The sequence below is a fragment of the Microcebus murinus genome, chromosome 10, assembly GCF_040939455.1.
Source record: "Microcebus murinus isolate Inina chromosome 10, M.murinus_Inina_mat1.0, whole genome shotgun sequence".
NCBI lineage: Eukaryota > Metazoa > Chordata > Mammalia > Primates > Cheirogaleidae > Microcebus > Microcebus murinus.
The window spans coordinates 71,339,136-71,357,821 of NC_134113.1; the positions used below are offsets into that span (position 1 = coordinate 71,339,136).

The window sequence follows — 18,686 nt, forward strand, 5'->3', positions numbered from 1 at the left end:
ATACTTAAAATATGTCTGTGGAGTTAATGATCTTTATGTGCTCTGTTCCCTCAATGGGAAGTAAGAAATCTATGCTCATTATTACTCAATAAGTTCTTGTCTTTATATAAGGATATGAATGAACCAACCAATTTTGGGACAGGCCAGTATCCAGGATGTGAAAAGAATAGTCTAAACAATCCACCCTATGTACCTGGTAAGTAGACTGAAAACACTAAATGATTTTGAAACATTTTTACATCTTATACAGAAAAGTCTCATTAGTGTTATTGGTTTGTCTTAGGAAAGTATGAACTCACCAATCTAGGAATAATAAGCTCTTAGATCACCAATCTAAGTAAGAATAATACGGAAATCTCAAAACTCGTATGTGTGCCTACTGTACTTCTTGGTAGGAAGGCCTTGGAATGATTGAGAATTGTGTTCTCACTTATCTAGGAAGGAACTAGAGATGCCTTTCTTTGGCTCTCCCAACAAAGAGGCAGGGTATGGTATTGCTGCTGAATCTCAGGTGACTGAATTCTTCTCTTTGGCTACAAGGTCTGATCAACTTATAATTCCCAATATTTTTTTTTTTTTTTTTTTTTTTTGCTATTTTTGTAACTGAAGTACAATAGAAAATGTTACATGATGGAAAAGTTGTGAAGTAGAGTTTAATTGAGAAATAGAGTTTTGCAGTCAGAGAGGCTTAACCTTGACTGCAGACTTCTAGTTTGAGTGATTATAGCTTTTTATTTATACTTCCTTTGCAATTACAGCCATTTTCATGTGCAGTGATTCAGTTCCCAGTGAAACCATGACAAAAGAGAAAAGCAAACGAATAAAATCTAGTTTAGAGAACTGATAAACCATTAAGTTTCACTCACCTTCCTCAAATCCTGTAAACACTGACCTCCCTCTACATTTTACTTGTTAGGCAAAAGAAATGCTGTGCAAATATTATTCTCTTTTATTGTTTTATGAAATATCTAAATGAAAATATCAAGCAGGCAGTGAGATGCGTAAGTCTGGAGAGAAGCCATTTGGGCTTGAGATAAAAAACTGGGAATTATATGCATTGAAAATGGGATGGATGTGTCAATGCACTGAGAATGAGAGAGAGTAAAAAATGAAATAGACAAATGGGCCTCCCAACCCTGAGCCCTGAGTGACCCTGCACCCCAACCCTTAGGCTTCGTACAGAAGAAAATATAGAGTCAAGAAAACCAAATGGAAGTGATTGGATAAAGAGGAAGAAAGGCAGGAATGAGTGATTTCTTATGAATCAGCTGAGAAAACTGCATAGTCATTGCTATCAGATGCTGCCAAAAAGTCAAATACAATGAGTGCAGAATGTGTCCAGACCATCAGTGGTGGTTCGGGCGATGAGCAGCAGGAGGTAGGGGTCCACAGAAGAATGTGACCAGAGCTGAGCAACACAGAGATGAGCACTATTAGTTTCAGTGGAGTAGAGGGTATGGATATCAGACTAAAATCAATTAGAGAGTGAAAGGGAGGTGAAGAAATCTTAGAGGAGTAAACAGAGCTTGAGTAGGTAGTTTTGTTCTGAAGAGGGGTAGAGAAATGGGGTTGTAGCTGAGAAGAATGTGAGTAAAGAAGGTATTGCTGGCTGGGTGCTGTGACTCACGCCTATAATCCTAGCACTTTGGGAAGCTGAGGCGGGAGGCTGAGGTGGGAAGATTGCTCAAGGTCAGGAGTTCGAAACCAGCCTGAGCAAGAGCGAGACCCCGTCTGTACTAAAAATAGAAATTAATTGGCCAACTAAAAATATATAGAAAAAATTAGCCGGGCATGGTGGCGCATGCCTGTAGTCCCAGCTACTCAGGAGGCTGAGGCAGAAAGATTGCTTGAGCAACCCAGGAGTTTGAGGTTGCTGTGAGCTAGGCTGACATCATGGCACTCTGGCCCGGGCAACAGAGTGAGACTCGGTCTCAAAAAAATATGTATTGTTTTATTGTCTTGGTTTTTAAGAAATGGGAGATACTAGATTATGTTTATTTGCTGTTAGGAACGAGCTAATGCACTGGATGAGGTGGCAACACAAAAGAAAAAGGAGTTAATCCAAAGATGAAAGCTACTGTAAAGATAGCATAGGATAGCACCAATTGTAAATAGAGTTTTAACAGAGCAGGACCACATTCTTATTTTTGCTGGAGAAAGAAGGAGAAACTGCATGTGCATAAATGTAAGGGTTAGGTGGTAGGAGAATGAAGATCTTCCTGTTAGAAAAACTTTGATTTTAAAGACTTAGTCATTAGTGGGAGTGACATGGGGAGTGTGATGGAACTTGGGGAGTAAGAAGCCCGAAGAGTAAGGAGACTGTGAAGGCCATATGCCATATCAGAGAGGCAGAGTGAATTTATGAAAGAAGCATAGTGGGGTTTTCAGGCAGTCTTGAGAATGCGTTTGAGTTTTGCATTCTTGAAGCAGAGGATGAGGAAGAAGAGAATGGAGGAAGCTTGGGTTTTTAGAAATGAAAATGTCATACTGCTCTTTGAACTATATTTGATTAAAATGTCAGGGAGTACATGAAATCATAGATGATGACTTCAGCAAGGAGGCACCTGTGTGCTAGGGTACAAAGTGGTGTGGAAGCACTTACCCAGAGAAAGGCAGCTTTCATGACACAAGGAACATGACAACATGACACGGGGAACAAGTGTGGGCGTTTGGGTCACATTGGCTCCAAATCCCAGCTCAGGCACTTTTCTAGGCTTGTGAACTTAGACAAGGTCTTTACCTTCTTTCGACTGTGGAATGAGGATCTGAATACTATTTGCAAGTTGAGGATTTAAAACATGATATGTAAAGCAGGTGAGTGGCATACAGTAGGTATACAATAATAGCTACCATTGTATCTATTGCAAATGATTTAGGAGAATTTAAACGTAACTTCGAATGCTTTGTCAAACTCTGCAAATAAGCAACAAATATAGCTGACAATTATTCTAACACTTTTCTATCATCTTCATTGCTCCAGGGGAATAAAGCCAGAACCGGCTGTCTAAAACAGCCCTCATTTTTACCCTCCCTGGAATAATCCTTCCACAACTGATGGCCTCATGCTTAGCTATCTTATTCCTGGTTTATATTCTTTTAAAGGACCAATCTATAACTATGTGGAACTTGAAAAACGGGAAAGAGTATGAATTTGAGAAGAAAGAGACTGTTAATACCAAGTGGGGACATGAAAGAAAGAAACAAGTCCAGTTTAGCTCTCAGATGCATTCTCTCTAAAACAGATTATTGTAAAAAGTATTGAAGAAATCTGCTTGCAGTCCAGGCGAGCGTTACCAAGATACTGAGCCTAACTGCTGTAAAGACCTGATGCAGTTATCTGATGAATATTTTTATTCCCTGTGCTATTTTTAACCAATATTAAATTTCTTTTTATCTCTTTTACAATTCAACAATCTAAGGTGTTTTTTTTTTTGTTTTTTTTTTTTGTTTTTTTTTTACCATTTTGTGTAATCTCTTTGATTGGTAACTGTTTCTGATTGTATAAAGTTAAGCTTTTCAGATAATTAGGTGTTATATTCTGGTTAAAGTACAGGAGTTCTATAATTACCCACCACGCTTCTGTGGGTAATTATCTACATTTGTAACATCTTTTTCTTTGTGGCTGAGCAGGTTGGCTCTATTACGATATAGTTACTGCTTAAAATGTTCTCTCAGGAGTGAAAGAATATGATGAGGTAGCTGCCTTCACCTGCAGGGGGATAAGAAGATTTTTACACAATGTCTACGTTCCTGTCATTGTTTTATGTACACTATGAATGGCTTTAACATGAGCTGAACTATGTGGTTAAATTTAAGCCATAACTGATAGCCGAATTAAGGTGATTCAGCTGTGCTTTATGTATCAAAAAATCATTAAGAGTTGCATTAGACTTATTCTCAAGTATGTAGATTTGGAAATTAAATGTCAAGAGGTTCCACATTTCTTTAGAAATATGTTCTCTTCAAAATAATAACAGGTTGGGGGAAAAGTTTATGGTAGAAACAGTAATCCTTTAAATGGATAAGATTCTCCCTCCCCCATTTCTTTCAAAAGGAACCAAAGGCTTTTAGTATTTATGATCTTATGTATCTTCAAAATGTATAACAAAGACAACTTAAAATATTAATATCTCCATTTTGTATATCTAAAAAGAGAGGCAAACATTTCAAGGCAGCAGAACCCAGACTAGAATTAGATTTCTTTGCCTATTAGACTCCTTCAATCCTTGCTGCTATTCCCAAACAAAATGCATTTTAAAAAGTCATAAAAGCTGAAATTAATGATTCTGCGGGAAAAAGCCAAGAAGTTTCAGAAAAATAAGAGTAGAACCACTCCCAGGGTGGATATGTACAAAGGAACCTATCAAAACTGGTGTGTAAAGAGCTATCTGCAAGTAGAGCCTTTATGATACGCACTGGATACATTTTCGAGAGATGTGATTTAACTTTGAGAATCTCTGAATCTATGTACAAAAGGGATATGTAGATGAGAGACTTTAGGAATTCTGACACTGTTTGAATATTAGGAACATGTATGTCCATGGCTCACGCATTACCAGCAGTACCATTGCTGGGGGCCATATCATCTTTTTTCATTCCCACCTTGGCTAACTGTTTGGTTCAAGAGGTCCAGCTTTCGGCCTATTTTGGCTTTCAACATGTCTTCCTCACTACGCTTAATCATTTCTAGCTTTTAATTTAAAGCAAGAGATGTGTGACTCTTCCTTTTACTTGAAAACTTAAAGGCCATTGTGGGGTTATTAATTGGCCTAATTTCAATATTATTGTGTCTTAGAGAATAAGGGGGCCTGAGGAACGGGAGAGAGAAAAGGAATGGCCAGTTGGTGGAGCAGTCCAAATACACACAACATGTATGCTTTGATATATCTATACATTGTAGAATAACTAAATCAAACTGATATATCTATTACCTCACATACTTTTTTTTATAGTGGAAACATTTACAATCTACTATTTTAGTAGTTTTCAAGTATACATTTTTATTAACTATAATCACCATGTTCTACTATAGATCTCCTGAATTTGTTCCTCCCGTCTAACTGAAATTTTGTATCCTTTCACCAACATCTCCCTAATTCTCCACCAGCCCCAGGTAACCACCATTCTATGCTCTGCTTCCATGAGTTGGACTTTTTAAGATTCCACTTATAAGTGAGATTATGCAGAATTTGTCCTCCTGTGCCTGGCTAATTTCAGTTAGCATAACGTCACGCATGTTCTTTTCACTTGAGATGGGTGCTTTCCAATGCTGGGAGGTGATAAATCACTTATCAGGTGCCCCATAATTGGTACCATCTTATCAGTTGGAACACTTAGACCTTTTGCCATATGGATTAATTTTCTGTTGCTACAATAATGAATTAGTACAAATTTAGTGACTGAAAAACAATACAAATTTATTATTATCTTATAGTTCTGTAGGTTAGAAATCTGCCATGGGGTTCACTGGGTTAAAACGAAGGTATTGGCAGAGCTGCCTTCCTTTCTGGAAACTCTAGGGGAGGGTCCTTTTACTTCCTTTCCAGCTCCCACATTCCTCGGCTTACAGCCATGTTCCCCTATCTTCAAAGCTGGCAATGTTGCATTTCCTCTGACCCTTCCTCCATCTTCACATCTTTCTGAACACAACTGGTAAAGATTTCCCCATGTATGGATTAGTATCATTGGACTGGACCCACCTGGGTAATGCAATATACTCTTCCTATCTCAAAGTTCTTAATCTTTTAAAAATTAATTTGTAATGATTATTTACACTATGGGGCATATAGTGATGTTTTGTACATATAATGTATAATGATCTGATCAGTGTAATTAGCATATTTATCATTTCAAACATTTATCATTTCTTTGTGTTGGGAACATACAGTGTCCTCTCCTCTAGCTATTAATATTTAAAATATATAACATATTATTATTATTAACTATAGTCATCCCACAGTGCTATAAAACACCAGAAGTTGTTTCTCCTCTCTGGCTATAATTTTGGATCTTTTGACAAATCTTTTCCTATACCCCCTTCTTCCTACCTTGCCAGATTCTAGTAACCTCTGTTCTACTGTTTACTTCTATGAGATCAATCTTTTTTTTCGTTTCTGAATATGAGTGAGAACATACAGTGTTTATCAAAGTTCTTAATCACATCTGCAAAGTCCCTTTTGGCACGTAAGATAACATTTACAGATTCCCAGGGTGAACAATCTTGGAGGTTTTGTTCCGACTACCATACCATGACTGCAAGCTCTATTACTATCTAGGCTTCTTTTGCTTATATTTAGATGCAGTAGACTTTATCCTTATTTTGGTACCAAATTGTGCACAAACCTTTCTCAACCAAATTATTATATTTCTTGGACTTGATTTTTTTTTTTTTGCAAAACACCTCCTCAATCTTCTCCTACTAAGCCTGACAACTTTCTTACTCGTTAAACTCTCTGGATTTCATAAGACACCATCCTAATTTAAATCATGGCCATATAAGAAGTATTGCATTGCTTTATTTCCTTTAAAACAAACCATGTCTGTTTCTTGGCCCCTATCCTGCCCTTCCCAGGTGGAAAAATCTTTCTTAATTATTACTGGAGTCCTCTTCTTTCTACTCTCAGTGTTATGCAAAGATCCTACTCATTTTCCAGCAGAGGAAAGCCATTTGAGATCTTTCAGTCTTTGGTTTCTGTGGAGATGCAAGCCTAGTTGTTCAAACCCGATGTCTGCCTAAATTCTTGTCCTGCTGTTTCTCAGCATGCGCATGGGAGATCTTTGCAGGGCTGGAGAACCTTGGATTTATAATACTGATAGCCTCCTGAAGTGTTCTATATACCCATATTTCTTCAAGTGTCTTTTCTCTTCTCTAGGGTACTGTGAGAGTGTAGACCACAGGCAGAGCACCAAATCTCTATCTTCTCCTAGTGCCTTAAAAATTATAATAGCATCCCCCACTGTCTAGCCTTGGTGAACTGCTTTTTTCCTCCCTCACTGCCTTCATCATACTCAAACACCTCTTTCTCTTACACTCCCCACCCCCATATAATTTCCTTAGATTAGATTTCTGGAGGTAAAACTTGGAAATAAATTAGTCTGCTGAGAATCACTGCTTTTCAGAAAGCCTTCCCAAACATCTGTTGAAATAAAGGAGACATCTTGAAACATCTTGAAACAATGGGGAGAAATATGTTGCTAGGGCAAAACACAAGTTAATAATTTGAAATTTGATTTCTCCATGCTATAGCTTACTTGCTAGTAGAGATTTATGTCACTCCAGGGCTGATCTTATTAATTCTTCAGTGAGATGTGCACAACAGCTTCACTCCAATTTGCAATGAATTGCCTTGAGATTGGGCTTCACATAAGTTTAGGCTAAACAAACAGAGTCCTGGTAGGCAGGTTGAGACTATACTTAGAAGGCCTAAATTGTACAAGGAGACAATGTAAAATTAGGGAATATTTTTATTTCATATTAAATAATATCAATTCATAATATTTATTCTTAATGTAATATTAGTAATGCTTATTAATACAATAAGTAAATAAGCAATAAAATAAAAAGAGCTATTATTGATACTCATTTAATTTAATTCTCACAATATACCAATGAAGTCAGAATGACTAGTTCTGTCTTCCAGATAAAGAAACTGAGGCTCAGAATAGTGAAGAACCTTATTCAGGGTCACAGTGTCTGTCAATGTCAGTGCCAGGAGTTGAGGTCAGGTCTATCTGATTCCAGATCTGGACTTTTTTATTACATGGATACTGCTCATAAGTAAATTTACTCATAAGTAAAATCACTTAAGTGTGAAGCTAACACTAGAAACTGAACTTTGATCTTTGATTGGAGTTTCTTTGACAGAATCCCATGTAAGCAGGCAGATAGATTCACACAACCATACCAGTCTTGCTTATGTCTGTAATCTCTAGTCAGCTTGAAAACCTCTCAAATTCATTTCCATTTTATTTTATTCAAATAATGCAGAAGATTATAAATCAGGACAAAAAGGCAAATCCTTTTCATATTTCCCTTTGCATTACAGTAACTATTGTTGAGTTAATATTCTATATACCCCAAGGCATGGGGAAAAATAATTTTTCAATCAAAGGCAAACTTTTATCCAAACTTAAATAAAATGATAAAATTTGCTACATTAAAAAACAACTTTCTTTTTACAAGTACTTTGAAGAATCTCTTCCTAGAGAAAATATTTTTTAATAACCTTTCTGAACTATCCCTTTACTTTTCATATTTTAGACTTTTATGCAGCAATTTTTTTCTTGCTGGCCTTGCTTCAGCTACATAGTCCAAATATATTTCAGAGACGGGTATTTTTTTGTTGTTGTTTTTTGAGACAGAGTCTCACTTTGTTGCCCAGGCTAGAGTGCTGTGGCCTCAGTCTAGTTCACAGCCACCTCAAAACTCCTGGGCTCAAATGATCCTTATGCCTCAGCCTCCTGAGTAGCTGGGACTACAGGCATTCACCACCATGCTTTGCTAATTTTTTTCATATGCTTTTAGTTGGCCAATTAATTTCTTTCTATTATTAGTAGAGACAGGGTCATGCTCTTGCTCAGGCTGGTTTCAAACTCCTGACCTTGAGCCATCCTCCGGCCTTGGCCTCCAAGAGTGCTAGGATTACAGGCGTGAGCCACAGTGCCTGGCCCAGAGACAGATATTATATATTTTTTTCTTGGTTGGTATGATATTACAAAAAATATATTTTGGGGGTGCCCACAGGGTACAAGACATTATTCTTGAGTGTTTACATCTCTCACCTCTGACAGAAATGGAAAAGCTGTTAAGGGTAGGCTAATCCCTATTGCAAATAGTTTTTTAAAAAACAAGGATTAATTTCCAGTCACTTATCTTATTTGTTTCAACAATTAGTTATTAATATTTTGGAGAGAGGAGTCCTTTCCTGTTCCAATCTTGCCTTTCCAGAAAGTTTGAGTTTCTGCCAAAAGTAGATGAGACCCTTAGTCCCTTTAGTGAGTATGCTGAAGCAGTGATTCTTACAACAGGTAGGAGACATTAGTGGTACCTAGAATTTTCCCTACTTAGTTTTGGCAATGCTCAAATTTTCTTGTACAGTTGTGAAGTCTTCTGTTTTTAAAAATCTTCAGGAAGAAAATCATCACTTAGTCTAGCATTTTTGTTTGTTTGTTTGTTTTAGATAGGCTCTCATTCTGTTGCCCAAGCAAGAAGGAATGCATCATTATATGGGATCATAGCTCACTGCAATCTCAAACTCCTGGGCTCAGGCAATCCTCCTGCCTCAGTCTCCTGGGTAGCTAGGACTACCCATGTGCATCACCACACCTGGCTAATTTTTTTCTATTTTTTGTAGAGATGGGGTCTCGCTCTTGCTCAGGCTGGTCTCGAACTCCTGGTCTCAAGCAATCCTCCTACCGGTACCTAAGCCTCCCAAAGTGCAAACATTACAGGAATGAGCCACTGCACCTGGCCAATTTTTTCATATATTTGACCTAATCTTTATGTGCCTTCTACTTCTTTCTTCTTATTCAATCATTTGTAGAAATGCGAGATTATTTTCTAGTTACCGTGCTCTGTGTAAGAATCCTTTAGATGCTTACCGCAGGATCACTCATTCTGCAAATATCTGTTAATCATTCACTATCTGTTATGCACAGGATAAGACACTTACCACCAGTTATATTTGTCCAAGGGGCTGAGCCCACAAACCAGAAGGACAGCTGTTGCTAAAATGCTCACAGTCTAGTGAAGGGACCAACTGTAAACATAAGGGCAAATATAATCAGAGACTTCCACATGACAACCGCAAATGAAGCTACACCCATAATTTCACATCGTTAGTCATTAATGAAGTGGGAAAAAGTGGTAAAAATCAAAATTTTGTCAGTAGCAACCAAAAAAGGAAGGAGAATTCTGTCCTATGCCATTACTTTCAACAGTGGCAGAGGACGATGTCCTAGCTTATAGATGCCCTGGAAAACAGAGCCTGAGGCAAGGCTTATCTGGGAAAGACTTTATTGGGAAGAGAGAAGCAATGCTAAAGCAGGAAGGGTAAGGGCAGAAAGAAGTGAGGCTGGGATAAAGGGAAAGCAAACCCAGGGTGGCATTTTCCTGAATTGGCCAGAACTTCAAAGAAAATATTATTTTTTGTCAGTCTGGTGAGTGTGAAATGTCAGTCCATTATGTATTTAATTTGCATATCTTTAATTATAAAGGAGAGTAAACATTTGCCCTCTTCATTAGTTCTTCAGGTTTTATTGACCTATTTTCAAGGGTTTTCCCCTTTTTTCTATTGAGATGTGAGCTTTTTTATACGGATTTTTTCAGTTATATGTGTTACAAATATCTCTAGCAATTTCTTCTGGTTTATCTTTTTACTCCCTTTTTTAGTATCTTTTGTTGAACACAAGTTCCTGACTAAAATATTGCTACATTTATCAATTCTTTTCTTTATCAATTTGTAATTTAAAAAATATTTTCCCATGCATGGTTATAAAGGCATTTAAAATATATTTTATAATTTTTTTCCCTTTCACATTTATTTAGGTCTTTAATCTACTTGATTTTGAGCAGTATGAGGTAACAATTTAACTTCATTTTTTTTTCTATGTGGAAGAAGATTGTCTCAGAACCAATGAAAAGTTTATCCTTTCTCCCACTGATCTACACTACTCACTTTTTCTTATGCTAGATATTCATGTATACTACCTATTGCTTGTAGGCCACTTTTTCTGTTCTATGGGTTCATTTTTCTTTCCCTTCACCAATATGCTGCTGTGTTAATTTCTATTGATTTATAATTAACCTAGAAATAACATGGGAAATAAGTCTTTCCACCTTGGCCTTCTTTAAGAGTATTTTGGCTGGTGTTGCAATGAAATCCATAGATCAATTTGGAAAGAATCAATACCCTTTTAATACAGAGTTCCCAACGATATGATATTTTCCCTCTTTATACTTCTTTTAAATTTACATTTTGTAAAAATTTTATAATGTCTTTATGAACTTTTAGTCTTAATTAGTTAATCTGATTTCTAAGTTCTCTGTATCATACTATTATAAATGCCCTCTTTTAAAAATCATTTTAATTAGTATTTGTTGCTATTTTATGTAATGTAATTGTTTTGAGTTTATATGTTGTTTTTTTATTCAGTACCTTCTTGTTCCCAGTGTCAATGAAATATTTTTACTATTTTGCAATTACATATGAAATTTTTTATAGGTATTTTTGTAGATAAGCTTAATAAGATTAATAAAATTGCTATACTGTCGTATTAAGTATCATAACTTATGTGTTGATACTTTAGGATTTTCTATGTAGACAATTTTATCATGTATGACTTATTCATCTAATTGGTTTCTATTCTAATCCTTTCATCTTTGATTTCTTTTTCTTTGACTTATTGCTAGATGAGAACTCCAGTACAGGATTGAACTGAAGTGGTGACAGCTGGTACCTTCTTGTTCCCAGTGTCAATGAAATAGTTTTACTATTTTGCAATTACATATGAAATTTTTATAGGTATTTTTGTAGATAAGCTTAATAAGATTAACAAAATTTCATTTTATTACTGTTTAACTAAGAGATTTTTAAATTAATAATGAAGTTGAGTTTTATCAAACACTTGTTTTATATTTGTTGAGATGATTATATTCTTCTTTTAAAATAGGTTAATATAGGAATTGTGTTGATTGATTTTCCTAATGATAAGTTAGTTTTGTATTTTGGAGATGAATCCACATTGGTCTTGATACTAATATCCAACTGTGTCTCAAATTCAAAACACAAGAAGTTTTGTCATGTCAATATACATAACATTGTTTTCACAAATTAGAAAGCCATTTGATGTCCCCAGAGAGCTCATAGACTAGTTAGGGTGACCAACATGTAAACAAACAAATAAAATACAAGGATATTTAAATTATGTTAAGAATGCATATTTATTTTGTTTCATCCTTAGATATCACAGGTAGACTTTTGGCTGAGAAGACATTATGCCCCGATTCCAAGACTTATCTGGGATATCATTATGATACACATTCTCTGTTTGGCCTGTTACAGGCAGCATCTACTTTCTTGTAAGTAGTTTGTAAATCTTCTTGAAATGTTTTATATGTTTTAATATCCACAAATTATTATTAAAATGCCCTTTAACACATTGTTATGTGAGTTGTATGTAACTCAGGCTAGTTTTGAGTTCGGGGCTTTGTGAAGCAAAACCCTGCAGTTGGTTCATGAAAATCTTATTTGTTGATGTTCCTATGGTTACAATTAATATTGACAATTTAATTCTAAAAATGTGGATCGTGTTGCATATATAATTCATGCATAGAAAACAATAAAAACATAACCAATTAGAAAGAATAGTTTTGTTTTAATAAAATACCATGGCCCCAGGGAAAAATTGTTTTTTCTAGCATGGTAGTCAGTGTGTTAAGACATAGTAAAAAAATCTGTTTATAGCAAATATTACACTTTATTATATTGTTTCTTAATTTTTAAAAAGATTCGTAAATAATCTTTCTATTCTAATGTTTTATCTGGCTGATTTATTATTTCTACTAAATGTTCTCATCGATTTTACAAGAATTTTTACTAACTTGTTGCAACAAGAGAAAAGCAGGGTAGAGTGGCCCTTATAGAAGCATAAAAACTTGTCTAAGACAGCCAAAGCTAAAATCTTGATTTCAGATAAATACTAGATAAAATAGAATTTTGAGACAATTTTATAATGTAATTATATCTGTAATTGTTAACAAGCTCTACAGTTTTTAAGGGGTTTGTACACTGATGTTGCCTTTATCTTACTTTGACTACAATGACCTCTTCTACCATCAGCTTGAAGAGTCCTTTTTAGGCCTGATTAAATATTGATGGGTAAAGTTCCCACCATTAGAGTCCAAAGTCAGGATTTGTGCACGCTGTTACACTAAGTGCCAGACAGCTCAAGCTTGGCAGACAAAGCCTCTTCTCTCCTGGAGTTAACAATCCCAGATCCTGAAGCACCTTCTCAGTGACCACCTGAGTCATGCTGTTCTCTCATGAGAATATGCTGTGTTACATTATTTCTATCTTCTTCTGTATGTATCTATTAGGAGATTCTCCTAGCCTACATTGGCAGAATTTTTATAGCTTTATAGCCACAGGTGTAGAACACTGTGTTTCTATGTGCTACATCCTTGTCTGTCTAAAACAGGTCTTCATTCCAATTCAGACTTATTGCAGTACTTTAACAAGTTGTCATCAAGATGGGCAAAACAGATATGATTGATAGAGTCAGCCTATTTGATAATAAAGTGAGCTCTCAGAAATACTGGTGTTAAGGTATGAGGATCAAGATAGAACTCATTAGTTTGGTCATATACAAGTATATTCCATTTTTATGTTTTGAAATATAGCTGTGTTTCTAGAGCTATGAAGTTCAGGGAACTTAATGAATATTTTTTTGGGGTAAAAATGATACTTACAAAACTGAAGAAGAACATGAATCATATAACAAGCCTCTCTCTTTACTATTGAAAAATTCTTAGGTTTTGATTTGACTGAAAACAAAATGAATAAACTATATAGTAAACTTGACAAAGTTCTTAATATATATTTTTAAAATATGGCCAATTAAACCTATTGTCCAAAAAAATTACTCTTGTACTGATTACAAAAGATGTTATGTTTTCAATTCCATTAGGACTTGGCAAAAAAAATTAAAAAAATAAAAAGAATACATAACATATATTAAATACATAACATTAAAAATAAAATCATATGTTACTGCTATAAAACAGAGATAGTAAGTGGTTTATAACTATTTTATGTTAATTTATCCCATTTTAATATGGATTCTAAATTTCAATTAATAAGGCAAGGTATCAGTTCTTTAGACTTTAGAATGCACCACTCACACCTAGGTTGTCCAAGAAACTGCTAGTTATGGAGTTTAGGCAAAGAGGAGATGGGGAGGAGGGATAAAAGGAGAACATTTAGACATGTATTTCTCTTCAGTGTTGAGAATTAGGTTTCTGAACACTTTTCATATCTCAGGGATAAGTGAATATGACTTCTAAATTCTGAGCTTAATGAAATTCAAAGAATAAAAATGACTTTCCAAAACACACATAATAAAAATAGTTTTAAGTGGAAGCATTAGCAAGATTCATCTTGACAAGGCAATAGAAGTGTTTACTGAATTTATTAGTAGGGCTTCTATCATTCAATTTAACAACCAACCCAACTTCTTTTTTTGCATTATTTTATCCTTGAGAGACAAAAATAATTGGTCCTGGAGTTCTGGGTAAATAATGGCTAAAACTGAGATTCAGGTTGTTTAACTAGGGTGAAGCAGATTTTAAGCTGCACTGTTAGGCACAACTTACTTGTTATGTGCTAGTAATTGTGAAAAAAAAATGTACATATATTCTTTTAAATACTATGACAACCTGTAAGTTAAGTATTGTTAGCTTCATTTTATATTATTTAAGAAACATGCTCAAAAGATTAAGAAATATTTTACATGGAAGAGCTGATGGGAGTTTAAGTTAGATCTGTTGGATTGCCATGGCCATTTAAATTTATTCTTGGTTTATAGGTTTGATTAAAAATGGCTAAATATAGGCTGGGCACAGTGGCTCACGTCTGTAATCCTAACACTCTGGGAGGCCCAGGTGGGTGGATTGCTTGAGGTCAGGAGTTTGAAACCAGCCTGAGCATGAGCGAGATCCCGTCTCTACTATAAATAAAAAGAAATTAATTGCCCAACTAATAAATATAGAAAAAATTAGCCGGGCATGGTGGTTCATGCCTGTAGTCCCAGCTACTTGGGAGGCTGAGGCAATAGGATTGCTTGAGCCCAGGAGTTTGAAGTTGCTGTGAGCTAGGCTGACACCACGGCACTCACTCTAGTCTGGGCAACAAAGCGAGACTCTGTCTCAAAAAAAAGAAAAAGGCTAAATATAGAAGTTAAAATTAAAAAAAAATAACCAAAACAAAAACTTATAATGCTGCTAAAAAATACACAAATATCATTTTTCATATACATGTAAGGATTCACTAGGTAAATAAAATCAATTATCAAAAGAAAATTATTAACATTTCAAACATTAGTATAAAGGCCACCAAGGGTACCATATTAGAATCACGTAGAATTTTTTAAAATGCTGATGTCCATGTCCCATTCCTAGATATTTTGATTAATTGACCAAGAATGGAGTCTTGGCATTATTTTGTTTTTTAAAGCTTCTAGAAGTTTCTAATATATAGCTATGGTTGAGAAACCGTGAACCATAGGATAACTCACAAGAAGAGTTTAGTATAAGAAAATTTGGTTTTGATGCTTAGTATTGGCTTTTAAGAGCTTCTTTCATAAAATGTACATAATAATTTATATATGACCTTTTTTCAATTCACTTTATTCCCTCCATTTCATGTGCATATGGATTTATACCTTTGATAAAATATTTGAATTATATGAATATTGGATAACTGTTTATATATTTTTAAACCATGGGGTTTTTTTTAGTTAAATAAGATCATTTTCAAGTAATACTGAAGAAAGCTTTTCTAATGTTTTCTCCAGTGCTTCTATGAATGCTACAGGAAGGCGACCATTTGTTTTGAGCCGTTCAACATTTGTTGGGAGTGGGCAATACACGGGTCATTGGCTGGGTGATAATTTTTCACGGTGGAGAGACATGCGTATGTCAATCATTGGAATGTTAGAATTTAACCTCTTTGGAATTCCATATGTAAGTTGTAAAATTAAACAATAAGTACATTAAGGTCTATCTATTGATCCATATTATCTGGGGGTGCGAAACGTACTTCTATGAAGATGAAATGCACTCAAGCTGTTTTCAGGACGTTACAAACAATACACTTCATTTAGTCACTGTAGAAATTCCCTCAACCTATGAGGATCTCAGGAGTATCACATCTTACTTAGTTATTTTTTTTTTTTCTATTTGCCTTAAGACACTAAAGTACTTGGTCATAGTAAAACTGGGGTAGTTTATTTCCCCTGCCACTCATCTCTCTCCCTAACCCTCCGTGACTCTTCTACAATGTATTATTATGAGCCGTATAGGTAGTGGGGGAGAAAAGAAAGGACCATTTGGAGGTAGGGACATAAAATTCACTCTAGAATCATCTCCATCTCCTGTGAAGAGAGGAAATGAAATTAAACTAGCAAAATACTTCAAGTGTACAACAAAATACTTCCTCTTATCTGAACCCTAGTGATAAAGAAACAATTTAGCTGTTAAAGAATTGGCCGCTATGTTAACAAATTAGAAAATTTTACTGTAGTAATTTTCCCATATCCCAATGACTTTTTAAAAGAATAAATACAGAGTAATATTTGCCTTATTTTTGAAAAGCTGCAAATAAAATTGTTGTCAACTCTGAAGTTTTGTAGGAATTGCAACAGTGCAATTGCATTGTTGTACAAGTGATGGATTAGCTACATTCAAAGAAGACTTGCTAAAGAAACAGTGAAAAGTAAATACAGCTTTAAGTTGTATCTAGATCAGAAACTGATGGAGGCTAAACTTTTAATATTCACAGCCTCAGAGAGAAATGGAACATGACTTGTTCTTTCTCCAATGAAGGTTGTAAAGTTTAGTGAAGTATATAGTACAACTTCTGTGGCTTGGGGAACTCAAATTTTTATTGCAATTATTTAATAACATATTTTATGACTCCATATTTTGCTTCTTTGTGACTTTTTAAACTATAAGCTGTGACAGTAACCAAATCATCAGGGCCAAAAGGTTATATTTCTAAGAGAACAAGAAGAGCTCTGAAATAAAATGATTTCAGAACTGGGAGAGGCCATCATTAGGTGTCAGGAAGCAAAGTATCTGTAATTTATAATTTAAAAGGAGACTATAGTCAGGTGCAATAATCCTGTGCCCTTTTGTCCCAGCCTGTGTAGTCAGCCACTAAAGCTCTTGGATTAGCTAAATGTACTGGGAAGGTTTTGTGTCTTTTAACTTATATTGAGATAGGAAATTTATGGCACTGCACTTGAAAATAAGCACTTTTAGGTACATTGGCTTACCCCAAAGACTACTTGCTTATACTATGATGTTGCCCACAGTTTTCTTTTAATCAAGGCTAGACAAGAGGGATTGTCACTATTTCATTCCATGTGCTTTTCTCAGAAAGCATATTTACACTTTCAGATTCTACATGAAAATGATATCCTTGTAGTCTTAAATGTATTTGTCATTAAAAATAGTGTAACCTGAAATATTTCAGTGTGGTTTTCATGGCAAAATTAATAAATGATATATTTTGAAGTCAATAAAATTTTTGTCCAGATTGGAGCTGATATATGTGGGTTTAAGGAAGATACAACTTACGAACTTTGCCTGCGTTGGATGCAACTTGGAGCCTTTTACCCCCTTTCCAGAAACAATAATGCAATTGGAAATAAGGCAAGTGAGAATAATTGCTATACTCAGTATTAATCTGTAATTAGAAACTGGAGTTAGAAAACTATATATGTATATATATAAAATCATAAAAATATGAATTTAAAAAATCAAACTATTCTTTAAGATAGCTTTCAAATATATTTCAATGAATTTTTAGAAAATTTACATGTTATTGAGTTTTTCAAGAACTATGAGAGAATGCCAAGAAATGCATGTTGGACAAATAGCTTTTCTAAAACTGTTCTTGAAAATGCATTCTTTATAATTTCTAAGAGAGGGATCATATTGCATCATCTTAAATAACCTATGAGTAAACTTTCTCTTTATAACAGGAGGTTGCAGCAGACAAATGTATGATATTGGAATTATCCTTAGTAATTGACCAAATTACAAGTCTTTGTTTTGATGTCAGGCAGATTACATTAGGTTATTTAGTATGGAATGTCCGATTTCCTGAAGTACTAAGTTTGACAGTTGATATTTCACTTGTTGACATTTCACTTTGACACTTCTTGTTTTTTATTGTTATGATGATGAAGGTACATCCTCATTCTTTCAACCACATGTTTTGGCTTGCAATTAACTTTCAATCTTTTTATAGAACAATTTTTGTGAAACCATGGATAAGGCAAAAATTTGTGTTAATTTGGAATATGAATTCCATCATGGAATCAATGCTGCACAGACACCTCGAAATATCAATGAAGTGTTTGGGAAGGATGTGGCTAATGGCATGTCGAGAAGTTCTGAGAAGCCTGAGAAGTTCCGTTTTAGTGATTTTGATCTTGAAAATGAGCCACGTGGGTGACCTGAGACCGAGGTGGATAATATTGAGCTGAAACCTGTAGTGTAAGTGAATTCATCTCAATCTTTGCGTGAATTAGCAGCAAGGTTTGACATTACTATCCCAACAATATCGGGCCATTTGAAACAAAATTGGCAAGGTAAAGAAGCTGGATAGATGGGTACCACATGAATTAAATGAGCATCAGGAGAGAAATCATCTCAAAGCTTGACTTCCTTCGCTTTCACAACATAACAGTGAATCATTTCTACACTGTATTGTATGTGTGATGAAAAATGGATTCTTTCTGACGATTGCAAATGTTTGACACAATGGTTGAATAAAGAGGAAGTGCTGAAACACAGTCCAAAGCTGAATATTTATCAAAAAAAGCTAATGGTGGCTGTTTGGTGGTCCAGTGCTGGTATTATCCACTACAGCTTCATGAAACCTGGTCAATCAATTACAGCA

At 35.0% G+C, this 18,686-nt stretch overlaps 2 protein-coding genes across 2 annotated transcripts in view; both read left to right on the forward strand.

Annotated features, from left to right (window-relative positions):
- The window catches only part of LOC142873446 (lysosomal alpha-glucosidase-like), a 39,245-nt gene extending 37,174 nt beyond the window's left edge, over positions 1-2,071 (forward strand). The window contains exons 6-8 of the mRNA XM_076007848.1: positions 112-196; positions 1,299-1,378; positions 2,009-2,071. Of these exons, the coding sequence (XP_075863963.1) occupies positions 112-196; positions 1,299-1,378; positions 2,009-2,071 (228 nt within the window). The remainder of the gene's footprint in view (positions 1-111; positions 197-1,298; positions 1,379-2,008) is intronic.
- Positions 113-18,239, forward strand: LOC142873447 (uncharacterized). The gene is made up of 6 exons (XM_076007849.1): positions 113-196; positions 2,714-2,814; positions 11,962-12,079; positions 15,571-15,739; positions 17,315-17,431; positions 18,060-18,239. The coding sequence occupies exons 2-6, from the start codon at positions 2,799-2,801 to the stop codon at positions 18,237-18,239; spliced, it is 600 nt and encodes a 199-aa protein (XP_075863964.1). The 5' UTR covers positions 113-196; positions 2,714-2,798.
- The last annotated feature ends 447 nt before the right edge of the window (positions 18,240-18,686 follow it).

What these genes read in the sequence shown, in the direction of transcription:
- LOC142873447 (XM_076007849.1), top strand. An exon ending in ACCTCTTTGGAATTCCATAT is followed by an intron (nt 15,740 to 17,314) that starts GTAAGTTGTAAA and finishes ATTTTTGTCCAG; the next exon opens with ATTGGAGCTGATATATGTGG. An exon ending in ATAATGCAATTGGAAATAAG is followed by an intron (nt 17,432 to 18,059) that starts GCAAGTGAGAAT and finishes ACCATGGATAAG; the next exon opens with GCAAAAATTTGTGTTAATTT.